The sequence below is a fragment of the Ostrinia furnacalis genome, unplaced genomic scaffold (genome assembly GCF_004193835.3).
Source record: "Ostrinia furnacalis isolate ACB-3 unplaced genomic scaffold, ASM419383v2 OfSCF3149, whole genome shotgun sequence".
Taxonomy (NCBI): Eukaryota; Metazoa; Arthropoda; class Insecta; order Lepidoptera; family Crambidae; genus Ostrinia; species Ostrinia furnacalis.
In genome coordinates this window covers 357,316-374,763 of record NW_021133388.1, presented here as the reverse complement: position 1 = coordinate 374,763, position 17,448 = coordinate 357,316, and the positions used below count along the sequence as shown (strand labels likewise).

The following is a 17,448-nucleotide window of genomic DNA, read 5'->3' as shown; positions in this document are numbered from 1 at the left end:
GATAACACTCAAACATGAGCGGAAGAATGGTGGGGCGCGTCTTCGTGGGTGGAAATATCTATCTCATCTATATCTAACGTTGTCTAGTGCCCATAGTACAAGCTTTGCTTAGTTTGGGACTAGAAGCGCAGTGTAAAATGTCCAAGGATATTTATTTATTTATCTATCTACAGGTTGTGGTTTTGTTTCAGGGGTGGTATACACGACACTGATGGCAAAAAGAATTAAAAAAAGTATCTTGAATTTTCATTGAAAATTCCATGAAATCAGGAGAATGGTATTTTGGCGAGCTATCGGTCACCAGCTACAGTCGGTAGTGTAGCGGGGTACGCGGGGGTGGTGCGGGTGGTAACAAGCGCCGTCTCGTAAATTTTAGGAGACATTTGAACAAGGTTTTTACTAATAAAGTAATCATTAAAAATTTATATACATTTTTCTTGTAATTACTTTCTAAAGTTGTTTTACAAAACCACACCCTGTATAACTCCTATTCTATGACTTATCAAGATGATTACCTCTGGCGCTTCCCCGACGATCCACTTGCAGTCTGGAGAGAATGCCTCGAGTCCGTTGCAAAGGCGGTGCAGCACGGCCTGACTCATCCCCGGCACTCGCTTCAACAGCTGCTGCAGTAACACGTGGAAGTGATCCCAGTCTTCCGGCACGCAGCGCTGAGACGCAGATGTTACTACAAAACAGAAATTAAATTAAAATATACTGGTCATCACAAAACTCGGCCCACCTACGTTTTACAGGAAAACTCGTTTCTACTGACACAATCCATGGTGCCCCAACAATATTGGTGTTATTTGAAAGCCCAATAAATATCCTTAAAGAAAAACACATTTAATTGCTTAATAAACGCTTAAACGATTAACATAATACAATAAATGTGACTTGAAAAAAGACCTCACTTTGGGCTCACCTCTGGGATCAATTAGACCAATTTTTATGGTTATAAAACCAAATAATGATCTCACGTGTCCTCTTTAACAGACTGATAGCGATTAATCCCAACTTAAGTTAACAGTTTTATAGCCATAAAAGTTGGCTCAAGCGTAACTATCTATTTTTTAAAGAAGTGACTCTGGATTCTTCTACAGACACATTTTTGGGGTAAAAACCTTTCCTTTAATCAAATGAATATTAGTGGGAAGTGGGGATGCATACGTTTGAAAGTGCTTGTCGCGGGAGGGTCGATTTTTGTGATGACCCGTGTATTTTTAAAAGCAAGCTTCTATCCGGCTTTATCATCAGACTAGCGGCCGCCCGCGACTTCGTACGCGTGGACCTCATTATACCCCCGTTAGATTCATGTTGATAGATGGCGTTTCACGGCTTCCCCCGTATGAATATTTACGAACGTCAAAAACAGTAGTTTGTCCAGCGCTGTAGACTTTAACCAATGACGATAGATGGCGCTTTTTAGACACGTCTTATTTATTTATTTAAATTTATTTGTCACATATCGTCATAAATTATAGCCTATGTTAATCTGGGTTATAAACAACTAGCTGACCCGGCGAACTTTGTTCCGCCTTAATGGCAATAAATAAGCAGACTTTTTTTTTAATTTCGAACGGGATAAAAAGTATCCTATGTCCTTCTCCTGGCTCTAAACTACCTCCCTGACAATTTTCAGCTAAATCGGTTCAGCCGTTCTTGAGTTATAAGCGAAGTAACTAACACGACTTTCTTTTATATATATAGACTAGCGGCCGCCCGCGACTTCGTACGCGTGGACCTCGTTTTACTCCATTAGGGGTGGAGTTTCGTAAAATCCGCTCTTAGCATCTATAGCGCATACATTTTAAATTTCAACTCTCTTACTTTAAACACATAGGACTTTCATAATATAAACTTCCTACCCTCCTGTTATCTCCTTAGCCCCCGTAGTTGATTTCTAATGATACATTTTCAGTATATATACCACCACCACCACCACCATTTCAGCCATAGGACGTCCACTGCTGAACATAGGCCTCCCCCAATGCTTTCCATGTTGATCGATTGGAAGCGGCCTGCATCCAGCGCTTCCCTGCTACCATGATTTATTTATAGGTGATCAATGAACACTAAAAAAAAATTATTTAACTGGAGTCCACTTTGATCATCTTGGTGATCAAAGCCAGGTGGAATAGACCATTAACCCCTATGAGAACTCTTTTGAGACTTGTAGTTTCTGAGACTTCGTGATGAGTGAGTGAGTCACTTAGTCATTCAATGACCTTTCTTTCTACTAAAATTATACGTACCTATAGTAATTATCATTAAAATCAAATAAGTAAGTACCTACCAACCTAAGTAATTAAAATAAAGACCCTACCAAAAAATTAACAAATTACATACAGAAAACAAAAACGAAGTAATTCTTATCCTATTTAACTACAATCGCCCACGCGCCCATCCCATTTGTCCGCCGCTGAACCGTACCCTAATATTCATCTCGGTAGATGGCGGCACTTAATAAGAATTTGCAAGGAAGTTTGTAAAAAGTCACTAATTAACACTTTGATTTGCTCGTTCAAACACAGTGAATGATTCAAATAGGTACATACAGAGAATGGTTCAAATACATAAAATATTTTTATTTATTAAATTTTCAATATTATTTACGAACAGCGTTATTCATAGTACATGTAATATTTAGTTACTAATTTACTAATGATGTCGATAGATGGCGTTTGACAGCTTTGCCTTCATGAATATTTAGGTACCTCAAAAATTTTTGTCAGGCGCAAGAAGATTTTAACCAATGACGATAGATGGCGCTTTTCCACGTCTTATGAAAATCCCAAATATTTTACGGGACCCTACTTTTTTCCAAAATAAAATTTAGCCTATGTTACTCGTGAGTTATGTAGCTTTCGAATGGTGAAAGAATTTTTAAAATCGGTCCAGTAGTTTTTGAGCCTATCCATTACAACTAAACAAACAAACAAACAAACAAACAAACAAACAAACAAACAAACAAAGTTTTCCTCTTTATAATATTAGTGTAGATAGATAATACTGTCAAGTTTCAACAAAATCCATTTAAATTTTTTCGTGAGAGCAACAAACATCTAGCATCCAAACTTTCGCCTTTATAATATTAGTAGGATAGGATCTCGAGACAAATCTAAAAAGCCCAAATTCGAAAGTTACATTTTCGTCACAGCTTCTATGGTCACCGTTCATAACAAGTTAAAAGGTTGTAAAAACCGTTTCTAAGTGGGCGCAAAAGACGACATGTAATTTTACTGGGTAGATAATAAGCACGAAATTCGCAAATAAAAGAAGAACAAAGGAGGGATTAAAATAAAGTCAATATTGCAATGCACAGTAAAAACAACAACGCAATCAGAAATAAAAACAAATGGAACAACGCAAATTATAAAAAAAACATTGAATAAATAAAAACAACAAAGGAAATAACAAAACAAAAGTCAAATAATATTGAACAAACAGAACAAATGCCTTTGCCAAATAAAACAAAAGAATAAGTAAAATAAAAGAGCAAAATCGCAGAGCAAGGCTTTTGCTTAATCTCAAAATAAAAATAACAATAATTTTGCTTAATTATGGAAGTAGTAAGGGGAGAAATAATAATTGATAATCTTATTAATCTTACATCATGGCTAAAGTGACGTAGTTTATTACTCCTCAGGTCAATTATTATAACTTTAGTAACTCGCATTTTGCGTTATATTATGTTTTTACTCTCAACCATATTTCCTATTCCGTGAAATACATTTGAATACTTCTTAGAGTTTCTAGTAGTATTATGTACCTATTTTGTTATTTGAAAATATGAAAGATACACTTTAGGTAAGTACGCCAACATTGGTTATCTCGGTTCGCGCTAGCTGCTTTAGCTTGAAACTTAAACATTCATAAAATATCTTAAAAATTAATATTCTTTCAACCTGTCTGTCAATATCTGTATCTGTGTAGTTTATATTTGTTTTACAAGGACAAGGCGCTGGACGCAGGCCGCTACCAAAAGGCAAATCATTAGGGGAGGCCGAAGTTCAGACAGTGGACGTCCTGTGGCTGAAATGATTATGGCGATTACAAGGACAAAATAAATAAATCAATTTATATCTGGCATACTTACTTTCTTCTTCGTACACCGGCTTGGCCACCGGCTCGAAACCTCCAGCCAATATACAGCCATCTCTTTCCCGCAGGTAAATGTATCCGTCTGGATCGCGGACCACTACGACAAAGTAAAGTTTTACTTATAAATTGGGTATTTGACATCATTAAACAGTAAATTCAAAATACAGGCTGAACGCGTTGGTATGGCCGAAACTTTAAATGTAGCCCTGACTTAAGGCTGGGTTTCCACCAAAGCGGAGATGAGCAGAGAAGTGTGTGGAATAACCAATCAGATTTCATTATTTCCACTTCTTGTCTCCGCACAGCTCGAATTCTATAGAAAAAATTGACGGCCCCGCCCGACACTTCTCCTCCGCTCCGCATTGGTGGTAACCGAGCTTAAGGCCGGGTAGCAGAGAAAATGGCGAAAATGAGGTTTTCATTTTTCATTTTTGAGGTACTAAACATTAAAATTAAAGGCTAAGATTTTTATTGGGCATAGTTGAGGATATTTTCTAGGGCTATTAACGGATGGAAACACGATTTGATGAAGTTGACTCGATAAAATAAATTCCCAAAGTTACCTCTATTCGTTTTCTATTTATGGTTTTATTTTTAAAATAAGCGATTTGAGATTCTAAATCTTTTACTAAACTAAAGTTCAGAAATAACTTGAGGGCTTTTAACGGATGAAATTTTTATATTGCGTCTTATTTAGTTACTATGTTAAAAAATGTGGAAAAAATCGTCCATGACGGCTTGGACAATCTCAATCAGTCGCGCGGTGGCGCTTACGGAGGACGGACGCGTGTCAGTTTTTTGGCCGTGACAGTTCGCGATTTGTCAATATTTTTGACAATGATGACTTTGATGAGTCACAGTATAAAAATATCAGTGTTACTGGAGAAAGCTAAAATTTTTGATAATTAAGAATTATCAATTTTGTCTACCTATTGAAATTTAAATCGTTTGCATCCTTTTAAACGAAGACTCTACTCATGATACATAGTACATTCCTCAAAATATGAGACAAAACCAATGAGTTAAAATTACATTTTAATAGTACCCACATACAATCGTCTTACACTCTTTAGAAGAGCACACTGATACAAATAAACAATAAAAAATTAGATCAGTGGGTCTAATATAGGGGCAGCTGTACGTCACTGAAAGACGATTCTGTTTACTCGGCATCTGGGCTGGAGAACATGAACCCTTGTTTACAGATGCACATGTAAATTGAGTTATAACTGGACAAATTTTACATGAAATGTTTAACAGAAATCAGTTAAAAGACACATACATGGAATACCAATAAGGTTGCGGAGGGAAAGCTACCTATTATAAAGTAGCGGCCGCCCGCGACTTCGACTGCGACCTCGTTTTACCCCCGTTAGATATCATGTTGATAGATGGCGTTTCACGGCTTCCCCCGAATGAATATTTACGCACGTCATACAGTAGTTTAAGAATTATAACGGGTCAAAGTTTCTTAATTTTGTCACTCACTGACTGACTGACTCACCGATCATCAAAATTCTAAGGTACTTCTAGCAGACCTAGAAGCTTCAAATTTGGAATATAAGTAGTGTTTGGTGTATGAATCAAGGAAAAACTAAAATATGAAAACATACGAATACTTTGACTTTTAACTTTGTTTCATTATTTAATTTTTAGCGTTAAGAGTACGATATCATATCTTTAGGAAGAAAAATAAAGCTCCTTGTTTGCGGCCAAAACACTAGAGAGAACCTAGTGAGTAGTGGAGTTACGTGTGTCATCTAAGTTCTTCTATAGTTTTGCCAACAAAAAGCCGAAAGCTGGGCTTTCCTCCGCTTAAAAGGGGGCAAAGTGATTCCTTGGTTCAATCTACTTGAAATTTAGCTTAACAATTCCTTAATATAATTCATGAAAGACGTGTGGAACGGGTAGAAAGTAATTTTGGCAGTCATTTTTCTTCGAAGTTGATATCAATACTACTTAGTGCCTTTGATTTAATTACTTTTTATTTTTACAAGTGTTTGAAAACTCCATGTCAGATTGTGTTCAATGTCAAGTGAAATCTCAAATTGAAATGTCTCAATCTCAATGAGGAGACTGTATTTATTCCTAGAATTCCCCTAACACCGTCAAATTTCCCTTTCGAATTCAAGACAGTGCAGTTTCCCATCAGTCTGCTTCGTATTGACTATAAACAAAGCTCAAATTCAAACTCTAGGGACCTCTGCTTGAACTCCCATGAGTGCACAGAGGTATGCAGGTAACCGAGTGTGATGCTCATAGTAATTTTCGATACAGAACCTCGTACATACGTCATACATATTATAGATAGAAAACACCCAGACCAATACAAACAAATATGTTTCTGCAAAGTTATTTAATTTTTAGCGTTAAGAGTCGCATCTCAAACTTGAAAATTTCGACAGGTTCATCCAGTGTCTAAGTAGCTCAGTTGGAAGAGCAGTCGCCCGGCAAGCGGAAGGTCGTGGGTTCAATTCCCGCCTTAGGCAGTTCGATTTTTTCAAGTTATTTATAATTTTCAAAATGTTTCTGCAATTTTAGTATGATATTTTTATTTATTAATAAACAAAGAGACTGAACAAAATTAATGCGTTTACTGATTAATGTTATTAACCACATGCAAAGCTTCGTGAATTGCAACAACTATAATTTATTATCCAAGCTCTAAATAATCGCTACTAAGAATAAATTATCATAAAATGTTTTTCCAATCGCTCAAGCTCCCAAGGGCCTACCGATAGGTTGGATGACGTAATCTTAAAATTCTTTAAGCCAGCGCAGAACTTTTAGAAGATCGGGCGACGCCACGGCCACTTTGAACCGTGTTTAGTTCTGCAGTTATATTTTATATTTTATTCGANATAATACGATAGAAATTGATACAAAGTAATAAAAACCACCGGTTATAGCGGCATTTTTTGGAGAAATTTATAAAATAACCAAAAAAACACGAATTTTTAAGCAGATTTTTTTCAAAAAGTATCATTTTTTATTGTTTGTTGGCATTTTTTGTGTATTCTATGTATTTTTTTAGTATCGCCTGTTATTTAGCATTATTACTGTTTTTATTTTATCAGGATATACCGCTTAGTTTAAAAGTTATTACGTTTTCTTTACAATAAGTAATTTGAAGAAAAAAAATTCTATAAAAAATTAAAAAAAAATCTCAAAATTTTTTTTACCTCTTTTTTGTCGATAAAAATAGGTCTAGTTTCATCTATTTTCATATGTACACTTTAACGTGACTCACACTGTATATAGAAAATGGTGTACCTAATTGTATTTACACGAAATCTGAAATTATAGTTTTCACAATCATGATTCGTTTTTACTGAAAATGATATGAACGCTCACTTTACTGAGTCGTAATGAGTAGTCTGCATAAGTAAATGATAATTATCTTAAAATTAAAATTATATTTGTTATTCCCAAAATCGTTTACGGAAGTAAATGAGAATTAATTAAGCTTTATTTATTCGTGTTTAACGTGAATCACAAAAATAAGGANTACCGTAGAACAACTGAGTTGCGAGACTTGGTTTTTTTTGACAAGTATTGTTTTTGATGGGATTTGTATTACAAAGTGTTGTGAGTGTGACGCTTGAAGGGAAGGAAGTCAACCTAACCTAACCAACTGCGTATTTTTCTATACTGTGTAGCTGGAAATTGTGGCGGGAGCTCTTTGGCGCGCTGTCTTCGGCGAAGAATTGCGCGCGCAGATTTTGACAGCGCGAAATACCTACTTTAGCAGAAATACCAAGCCTTAAAGCCACGTTTTCACTACGGGACATGTCGCGGAGATAAGTCGTCCGACATTAACGTAGTTTGTCTCTGCAACTTTGTCCCTCGACATATGACTTGTTTACACTAGCCAGTAGTGAACAGTATGTCACTCCGCGACAAATCTCGCGACCCGTAGATGTCGCAAGCGACGTCGGGCGACATCGCGCGGGACACGTGAATTTCGTGTCGGGCGACAGAGTCGCGGGACAAATGTCTCCTAGTGAAAACGCGGCTTAAAACACTTCAAGTTTTGATATTTTGATCAACTTACCTGGTGTCATAGGATCTAAGTTCTCTATCGGCTTTGTGTGCAGGTAATAATGTTCACATGGCAAGAGTGGTACTTTTACTTGTGGATTGCTGAGTTGACCCACCTACAAAAAGAAATGTGATAAATAATAATGTTTTTGTATGTCTCTTTGCATTTGAGTGATCGATTATGTTAAGCGTACCTCACTATCACTACATATTATAAAACAAAGCCGCTTTCCTGTCTGTCTGTCCCTATTTATGCTTAGATCTTTAAAAAACTACGCAACAAATTTTGAAGCAGTTTTCTTCCCAAGAGGAAGGTTTATAAAACATACATTATAGAGGAGAAAAGCCTAAAAATGTCATTGCAACCGTGCGAAGCCGGGCGGGCTGCTAGTCAGTAATAAACGGGGGAGATGAAAAAGTGAAAAACATACCTTTCGATATGCGGCTATATAAAAATCCAATCGGAAATAGAGTGAATGAAGTAAAGTTTAAAACCTTGTAATACCAATTTGAAATATAAAAATGAAATATTTGTGATTGAATGTCATTGCTTTGGAGATGTGATACAGGTGCTATCTCACCAAGTGAAAATTATTATAAGAAGATAAATATAAATGTACGTAGACATTCTATTTACCGAGTTAAAATTATGAACCTATATGCTAACTAAGCACCATACCATGGCAGTCCACATATAAAATATTATTATTGGTCGTACATGTAGCATCGGTGATGGGCGGTTAACTTTTTGAAAGCGAATAAGATGCATAATTGCAGCGACCATTTTCCTTTTGAAACGCACTACATCGTCTTTCCGAACGGAAAAAGGCGCCTAGACAAGATCCGACGATGCAGCTTCATAAGGGCGAGATTTCTATAACTCCGTCGAGCGTAGTAAAGTGACAATACCTAATCTTATCTTACAGAATAAACAAAACAATCAAACTTCTGTTACCTGCAAGTCACGAGATAGATCTGACGATGTTTATAGCTTCTATAGATGTAACAGATTTTCTATCGAGCGCGGAGGCCGCTAATTAAATCGGATACCTTAAATTACACCTCTAAATATAGACTTACCTGTCTGGCCCAAAAGCCTGCGCAGTTAACGAAGTATTCGCACTCGATGGCCCCTGCCGTCGTCTCCACGCCGCAAACGCGATCGTCTTTTGACAATACTTTGGTGATTGAGCAGTTTTCCATCACTCCCACTCCTGTTACAAAAAACAAAAGAGTTAATCGTTGTTCAACAATACTTGCAATATTCAACGACCAACAAAAATAGTATCTACGTAGTCAGCGTCAAATAGTTCGTCACATGCAAAGCGCCCAAAAAGTTGATAAGACAACCGTAACAAAGACGTGTTGCGAACTTTTGGGATATTTTGAATGTTACAAAGTATTTTTCGCTGACTGTACCACATCCAAATTTTATGCTTCGTTAGATCTAGTCTGGAAATTAAACTATTTGGCAGGCCGGACTGGCCAATCGAAATATCCTGTATCTCAAAAGTATTACGTACCATTTTCCACCGCTTCTTTCAGCAGAGACATGCAGAAGAGGTGAGGATCTCCCACCCCATCGTTTGGTATCCATAGGCCGCCTAAGATGTCGTCTACGTTCAGCATGGGCCATATCTCCTGGCAGCGTTTCGGCGTGACCAACTCACATGGAATGCCCCATGAGCTATCTGAGAGAAATTACGATTGGTTGATTTTTGATAGGTTTGAACGATTCTTCGAATGGTATGGCTGATCGAAATACGCGAAGTTGGAGACCGTTAGACAACGAAAGATCGGGCTTAATGCATTGAGAGAGTTTTTTGTCCAGATATGGACTTTCTATGACTTTACAATGTAAGACACGCATCACGTAAAAGTCTGTCTGAAGCCGCCGACCTACGCAACTACTACGTGAATTCTGTGTGGAATCAGGGGTCGTTGGATTCCCTCTCGAGGGCGTCGCGCATGCGCACGGCTTACAACAAGACGTTTAAAAAATAAGCACTTCCGTAACTCAAATAGAAAGACCGCGAAAACCGCGCGCGGGCAAACTCAACTTTCTAATGCCATTAGATGTAGACTGCTAGGGAGTTCTAGTGCTAGACTTGTAAGTAGCAAATGAATGATGATGATGTTGCATGTTTCGTTCTTTGGAACAAAACAGTTCCAAGCTAAAATAATGAATCTTGTGAACTATGTCTTGGTCTTTCTTTGTATATACATAATAACATCTATACTAATCTTTACTGAAGAGTTGGTTTGCTTGAACGCGCTAATCTCAGGAACTAGTGGTCCGATTTGAAAAATTGTTTTTGTGTTGGATAGCTCATTTATCGAGGAAAGCTTTTGGTTATTTTATCAGCCTACACCCAATAGGTAGCGGAGTAAAAATGTTGCAATACGGGAAATATTATTCAAATTATTTTCATGCGTACGAACTCGCGGGCAGAGCTAGTTTGCCTAGTTTAATACGAAACTGAAGCTCACCTAAGCTCGACGCCCGAAGGTGGCTTTGTGAGATACCCTTAGCTTTCGTCTGAGGTCATTTGTCTAGACAAATTCTTGGGATTGGCATATGGATCGATTTCCATGCGTACTGAGAATCGGATCCCAATTGCCCGGGGAATAATTCCCGCGCAAAGGTGTAAAATACAGGGTGATAATTTTATACTTCATCAAACAAAAATATTTCATATTTCAGTTGCACCTGTTGCGCGCCTACTTGAGTATTTTAATTTGTCTATCTTGCATAGATGAACATCCAACCGCCTCGATATGGTATCGGTCAAGAGGGCGCGCAATCCGCAATCCTCATCGCGTGTTGGTTCGCGCTGAAAACCAGCTTCTCGACATGGCGCTTGTTATGTCGCGAATATTGCTGAGCGGACGCCTCTTCAGCATAGCTTGTAGCACATCTTGTAGGTTAATGTTATGTACTGTATTTTTTTTATGCTGAATAAAGTATTCTTATTCTTATTTCAAATATTAAAAAAGCCTTTCCACACAAATCATCATCAGCTATCAGTAATTTAGTTAGTATGGAGACATAATGGTTTTTTAATTTGATAGTTTATATTAATAATGTTGGAAAAGTAGTTGTATTTGAGTAGTGGTATTCTCCAAATAAACTATAAAAGGCCCAAGGCTAGAAAAACTTATTGTGAATTATGTGATAGTGGAATACAGTGTTTTTACTCATCTTTGGACCACTAAGGGTGGGTTGCACCATCTTACTTTGACAGTGACAATAACGGGTGCTTTTTGTATGGAGTTTGACAGATTTTTGACGTTTGTCAAAGTTAAAGTAAGATGGTGCAACCAAGCCTAAGTATTCACATTTCACACCACACCCTGTAAATAAAAAGAAATGGCGAAAAGTGCTGAGAATGAGAGTGAAAGAGAAAAATGATGAACTGAATTTAAGGCGAATTTTAGAGTATCATATTTTGATTATCCTCAAAAATGTTGCATTGACGGAAAGTGGTAGATCAGGAAGATTTAAAGGTTTCCTGTTATTTGTTACCATTAGGGGTCACTTAAAAATTAGGGATTGATGGTGAAAGCGGGCATAAGAATCTCAATTTGTATGAGGAATACAAACCGGTGTAGGTAATGTGCATAAAAAAAGATGTAGATAATGTGAAATGTTCATGTTCGAAAATAAAAGGAAAATCAAATCATCTATGGGTTGTCTTCATTAGAATAGGCGCACACCGTTGATTTTTCGTCGGCCGATAGTTTAGTCGGGCAGTTGATCAGTATGGGCATGTATGGGAGTGCGCACACTACTCCAATTCGATTTGGCCGATTCTTCATACAATTTGAAATCAGGCACAACTATCGGCCAACAAAAAATCAACGGTGTGCGCCTACTCTTAGTGCCTCATTTTCAGCAATGCAATCAAACATTCATTTGTTTGTTTTAGCCAATCAACATCTACTGCTAGGCATTACAAATCGCAATATTAAACTAATTTATGAATAGATATTTTTTATGACCTACTCATTATTAGGATTCATAGCAAAAAATGCTTTTTGAGTTGACTATTCTTTTTCTACCCATTTACCCAGAATGTCACTACAGTAATGCCCGTAATTCACAAACATTACTATGAGGTTTCACAGCGCGCGTGGACGCACACTGCACAGGGTGACACATGAACCAATCACAGAGCTCTATTCAATGCTCTGCGTTCGATTTTCTGCTTTACTTAAGCGAGCATCGTTTGTTAATACGGGTGAAAATATTGATAATAAAAAGTCTAATAAGAAATAGTAAAGGTTGTACATACACAGACTGGCTCTTCATTCGTCTATACACGGTCATCCGATCTCTTGTTCTAGCAAGCAGCAGCGACCCGCACTGTTTCCAGCCAGTAGACCGCCCACGTGATTCCAGTTCTTGGAGAAGCCGTATAGAAGATTGGGCAAGACGAACTTGAGCGAGTGACGGCTTGAACATGCCCACCAGACCCGAAGAGTGCCATCGGCTGCCACCTCCTGCGCTAAGGAGAAAAACGTAATATTAATTGTTATCAGTTCGTTGTGTAAGTCGTGTTGTTGATGATTAAAAGTTGTTAGGTTACAATTAATTTCATACAGACATACTTTTACAGAACTTTTAAAAGGAATTACCGAACCAGCAAACTTAATATTATGCCATTTATATGAAATACATTTTATGGTACATTGGGATATTCTAATAATAAACTTAAAAGTTTAATCATCATTATCTTTAAGCCTTGCGACATGACCCGCCCATTTCCACTTAAGTTTCTTNTAAGTGGAAATGGGCGGGTCATGTCGCAAGGCTTAAAGACCAGAGATGGACCATAAAAGCGACCTTCTGGAAAGGACCTCCAGGTAAAAGGAACAGGGGAAGACCACTGACACGCTGGGACGACGAGATCAAAAAGACAGCCGGCCCAAACTGGAAACAGATAGCACAAGACAGAGATAACTGGGCATCTTTGGAGGAGGCCTTCACCCAATAATGGGGTTCCTACAAACTGTGACAGGTATTTGAATAGCTATTCATAACCAATTAATGCTAGCTAAACCAACGGTTAATTAATACTTATTTATTAAATTAAATAAAATTAGTAGTATCTAAATATACTTAGTTAAGAAACCTAAGTCATTGTAAAGTTAATTTGTAGGAAATAAAAGGCTTTTTATTTTATTTTATTTATTTATTTATAACGTGACTCACTTAAAATTTTCTGAGCTTCTGCTCTGTTCAATTATAAATTATTTGCGTTTAAATAAATGGAATTTCTGATGAATTTACATCCTCTGATATAAACAAAACATCCATACCTATCAATAAAGTAACTACCTATCTTTATACATAAAATCAACTGTAAAGTATTTTTCGTATTTGCTATTTAGAGTATTTTCATCGATAAAACTTTATAGCTCTTAAAGATTGATTACTACTTCCTCGGACACACTGTTTATTTTTTATAGGACCACGATAAGATAAGACGCCACAGTATGTTGCTTGATATGCCGTTGTCTGTACAAAAGTATAATGTTCCATATTTGTTTAGAAATCCGTCTAAAAATCCTAAGCATGTCGAGTGAAGTCATGCGAGCAACCCTAGATATTTCAACTTTCAGCGCCTCAGGATATTTTGCATACAACTGAAAATTCACACGTGAATTCTGAGTAAGGACTAAAAACTTTTTTGGAATTGTCCAATGGTTTAAGTTAATCTCACAGTAACTGTATCAAGCCGTGTGGTGACGGCAGAGCAGAATACATTTGTCACCAACCCCTACTCTTCCCGCGGGTGTCGTAAGAGGCGACTTAGGGACTACACATTAAACAGAGAATGGGCAGCAGCGCTCTCTGAAAAACATCAATCTTTTAAACTGCAATCTCCAACCCGCCTGCCTAGCGTGGAGATTATGGCAAAACCCTCCACTATAGTGGAGGAGGCTCATAGTCCAGCAGTGGACTGTAAAGGGCTGTTGATGATGAACTGTATCAGTTATAGTGAACTAGCATCTGCACGTGGCTTTGGACACTAAAATAAATTGAGATCCCCTTTTAAAAATTAGTACAATTACGAAGTAATTTATTACCCCTGAGAAATGGTTGATTCCAAAAGTTAGAAGGAATATTCACTAGACAAAGTAAAAAATACTATATTTTTCCTGAGTGTGCCAGAAGGATGGTTATTATATAATTACTTACTTACCTATTTCGCTCTTTGAAAGTTTTATCCTAAGCCCGTTGTTGAGGACAGTGAGGGATCAGAGGTAAAGGAGTGAAAAATATAAGAAAATATCCAAGTAAATTATTCGCGTTTAATTTCGAGACGTTGCTTACAAGACNTATTTTTTTTTTTTTTTTTTATTTATCTTTAATTATCAACAATTTAAAGTAGATAATAAATAAAATATTGCAATTGTAGTCAACAAACTAAAACCTTTGGAACTAGCAACTGATTTTTTATACAAAAACTACTTACTTTTGAATACAGTGATAGTTCTACCTTCCAAACTAAAGGTGTTTCTCATTTTAGTAGCACTATTAAGGCTATTTACACACAACTGGCTGCAAGCAAGTGCACAATGGAAGTGAAGAGTCACATCATAGTGCACATTGCACTCTCTCCCTCTCGCTACCAAGCCGGCTATCCCGGCACCCCTATTGATTTATCTGTACTACACACATACAGCAGCACTTGTATTGAACTACACCTAATTCAATAGACCAGCCAGACGCCGGCTACACAGATACACTAGCTAGTACCTACACCCTAGACGCACAGCGTATATGCGCCAACAAAATTGTATAACACACCTGGGTCGATACAATACACAAAAGTACTTACAGCTCTTTTTCTATCAGAAGAGTCTGGTCACCCCACCCTCGTTTCGCTAAATGATACGCCACTGCAGCTCCCATGACTCCTCCGCCGCATATCACCACCTTCGCCTTCGATGGCAAAGCAGAGAGACATCCTTCCAATCTTTCTTCGTTGTCCAAGGAATCGAGACGATTTGAATAATTTCGCGCAGCTACGCAGATGCCATTTTGTACTTTTAACACCCGAGAACCACCACGGAGACGCCTTACCAACATCGTTTCACTTTATTACGCACATAAAAACTCAAAAACTTATAGCTTACACAATACTAAAACAATAAAAATCTAAAAATAAAATGCACTTGCACAAAGTGACATTTTTTGTTTTGAGTTTTTGGCGCGCCACAGATTATGTAGTATGGTCACTATGTACCATAGAGTTTAAACTATGATCTATAGCTCTATGGTATGTTAGATAAAAAAGTCGACAATACCGAAATGGAAGAATTATTAACAAGAAAATAATGTTATTTGCTAATTGGCTATAGCAGCTATAGGACCATATGACCACGGTAATACTATAGATAGTATTACCGTGATATGACATAATATGCAAGAGATTTTGTTGTTGGATGAAATATTTGAGGTTGGCACATTGTTGGCAGTTGGCACGAAGCATGCACGAAGTAAAAACTTATTCGTCGTTGCTATGGCTACAAAAACCTAGATTTTTCCATGGCGTCCTCGTTTTGGTCCTCGTGCTTCATCCCTTGTTTTGTATATTTAATTCAAATAGACACTGGTGTAATTTGTATTGGATAATCTTATACAAATATCCACATAATTAACCAGAGGCCCGTTATTTTTGAAAATGTCTGTAGTCGAAATAGTCCATCATAATGAAGATATTTATAGGATCCTTGATAAACCACCTCCAGATCCACCTAAAACTCCAAGGTATTGCCTGTTTATTGATTTGCTACTACTTACCTATTTTTTTGATTACTTAAACCTAGTATTTCCGCTCCCCGTTTCAGTAGGTACAGTTTTGTAAAATCTCTCCCAACAAGGAATCCAAATCCTTGTATAAACTTGCGGAAACTTTTAGGTATGAATCTCAGTTGGAGAAGGAACTTAAAGCGAGAAAGATACCCCAACTACGGCGAACGTTTGGATATGCTGAAACACCTTTAAAAACTCCCGATAAATTCCTGAAGAAAGGTGAGGGTATAGGCCAGCCGATCAAGGAGTCCGATCACAAGTGCTACGTCACAGGAAACCTTCCCCCGGTGCCGAAGCGCCCACCTCCAGGGAAGAAACCAGAAAAGCCGAAAGTAAACTTCCGCGTGGTGAACATAAAGAAGGCGATAAAAACAAAGCCAAAGCCTGTCGAGCCAAGGTACTTCTTACCCATTTAAGTCTTTTCTCAACATAATCTCAAGCTTTCTATAATAGAATATTATTAGCTTTAGCTTCAATTCCTGTCTTTTGTCTTTTCGGCACAAAAAGGGGAATATCTTTCTTCTTTTTCTGTTCATTAGCAAATCATCGCATTGTATTGAAAATTTTAATCTTTCAGACTAGTAGATACCAGAGATGGTCATACAAAGAAGATAAAAGGCTCAGGCGAAGTGCCAGAATATTGCCTTCGACCCGACTTCGGCCAGATGCCATCGTACCTGGTGAAACGCAATAGGAGAATCCAAAGGGAGATCGATAAGATTAAATACGCGGAAGATCACAAAGAGAGTCTTTGCAAATTGATTTCCGAGCAAGAGAGGCAGAAATTATTGGAAGTAAGTCATCCGCGATAAAAAATAGGGGCAGTCATATTAATAAATCTCTATGATAAAACATGGTGCTCGCTCACGGTTACACGGTGGTATCGTGCATAAAAAGTCTCCATTTAGTGGTTATGCATGCACCAACGTTTCCTATCCTATTCCTATTGTATGTTACTACTTGTTCACATAGAAATCTAAATTATATTTTTGTCTCTAAACTAGCTATTTACATTATTTCCAGGATCTGAAATACAATTGGCAGTTGATGCAGAAAGCATTCCTTCAACTGCCCATGCTGACAGACACCATCCCAAAGATCCTCAAGAAGACGAAGATGGAACAAGAGCTGCGCCAACTGGAAAAGGACATAGCATTAGTAGAAGGCAACCCTTACATTTATATTTATGAGTAAATAAATCTCAGTTAAATACTCCAACATTGTTTTTTATTCATTTATTTAAAATACTAGCTTTCCGCCAGCGGCTTCGCCCGCGTGGAATTTGTCTGTCACAGAAAAACTTTATCGCGCGCGTCCCTGTTTCAAAAACCGGGATAAAAACTATCCTATGTTCTTTCCCGGGACTCAATACTTTCGCATTTATAATATTAACTAGTTGGGATTTAATTTATTTAAAAAATGTGATGAAATCCGCCTCTGTTCGTCGACTTTAGCATTTCCATTATGGTAGTCTTCAA

At 37.4% G+C, this 17,448-nt stretch overlaps 2 protein-coding genes across 8 annotated transcripts in view; one reads left to right on the top strand and one right to left on the bottom strand.

Moving 5' to 3' along the window:
- The window catches only part of LOC114357420 (pyruvate dehydrogenase phosphatase regulatory subunit, mitochondrial), a 36,630-nt gene extending 21,260 nt beyond the window's left edge, over positions 1-15,370 (bottom strand). For 4 of the 7 annotated variants that reach the window (XM_028311018.1, XM_028311017.1, XM_028311016.1 and 1 more), the window contains exons 1-7: positions 14,994-15,369; positions 12,441-12,653; positions 9,669-9,832; positions 9,226-9,359; positions 8,159-8,261; positions 4,100-4,201; positions 516-688 (exon numbers count right to left, since the gene is read on the bottom strand). In XM_028311018.1, coding sequence (XP_028166819.1) covers positions 516-688; positions 4,100-4,201; positions 8,159-8,261; positions 9,226-9,359; positions 9,669-9,832; positions 12,441-12,653; positions 14,994-15,244 — 1,140 coding nt within the window. In that variant the 5' untranslated portion in view covers positions 15,245-15,369. Of the gene's footprint in view, positions 1-515; positions 689-4,099; positions 4,202-8,158; positions 8,262-9,225; positions 9,360-9,668; positions 9,837-12,440; positions 12,654-14,993 lie in introns of those variants that run through there. The other 3 variants (XM_028311022.1, XM_028311021.1, XM_028311020.1) reach the window with 2 other exon arrangements.
- Positions 15,371-15,503: 133 nt separating this feature from the next.
- On the top strand, positions 15,504-17,182 carry LOC114357421 (enkurin). The gene is made up of 4 exons (XM_028311023.1): positions 15,504-15,925; positions 16,077-16,367; positions 16,548-16,764; positions 16,994-17,182. The coding sequence occupies exons 1-4, from the start codon at positions 15,840-15,842 to the stop codon at positions 17,162-17,164; spliced, it is 765 nt and encodes a 254-aa protein (XP_028166824.1). The 5' UTR covers positions 15,504-15,839; the 3' UTR covers positions 17,165-17,182.
- Positions 17,183-17,448: the final 266 nt, after the last annotated feature.

Excerpts from the sequence above, each read along its gene's own strand:
- LOC114357421 (XM_028311023.1), top strand. The coding sequence starts at position 15,840 with ATGTCTGTAGTCGAAATAGTCCATCATAATGAAGATATTTATAGGATC. Across the intron at positions 15,926-16,076 it reads GATCCACCTAAAACTCCAAG|GTATGAATCTCAGTTGGAGA; the intron begins GTATTGCCTGTT and ends GGAAACTTTTAG. Across the intron at positions 16,368-16,547 it reads CCAAAGCCTGTCGAGCCAAG|ACTAGTAGATACCAGAGATG; the intron begins GTACTTCTTACC and ends TTAATCTTTCAG.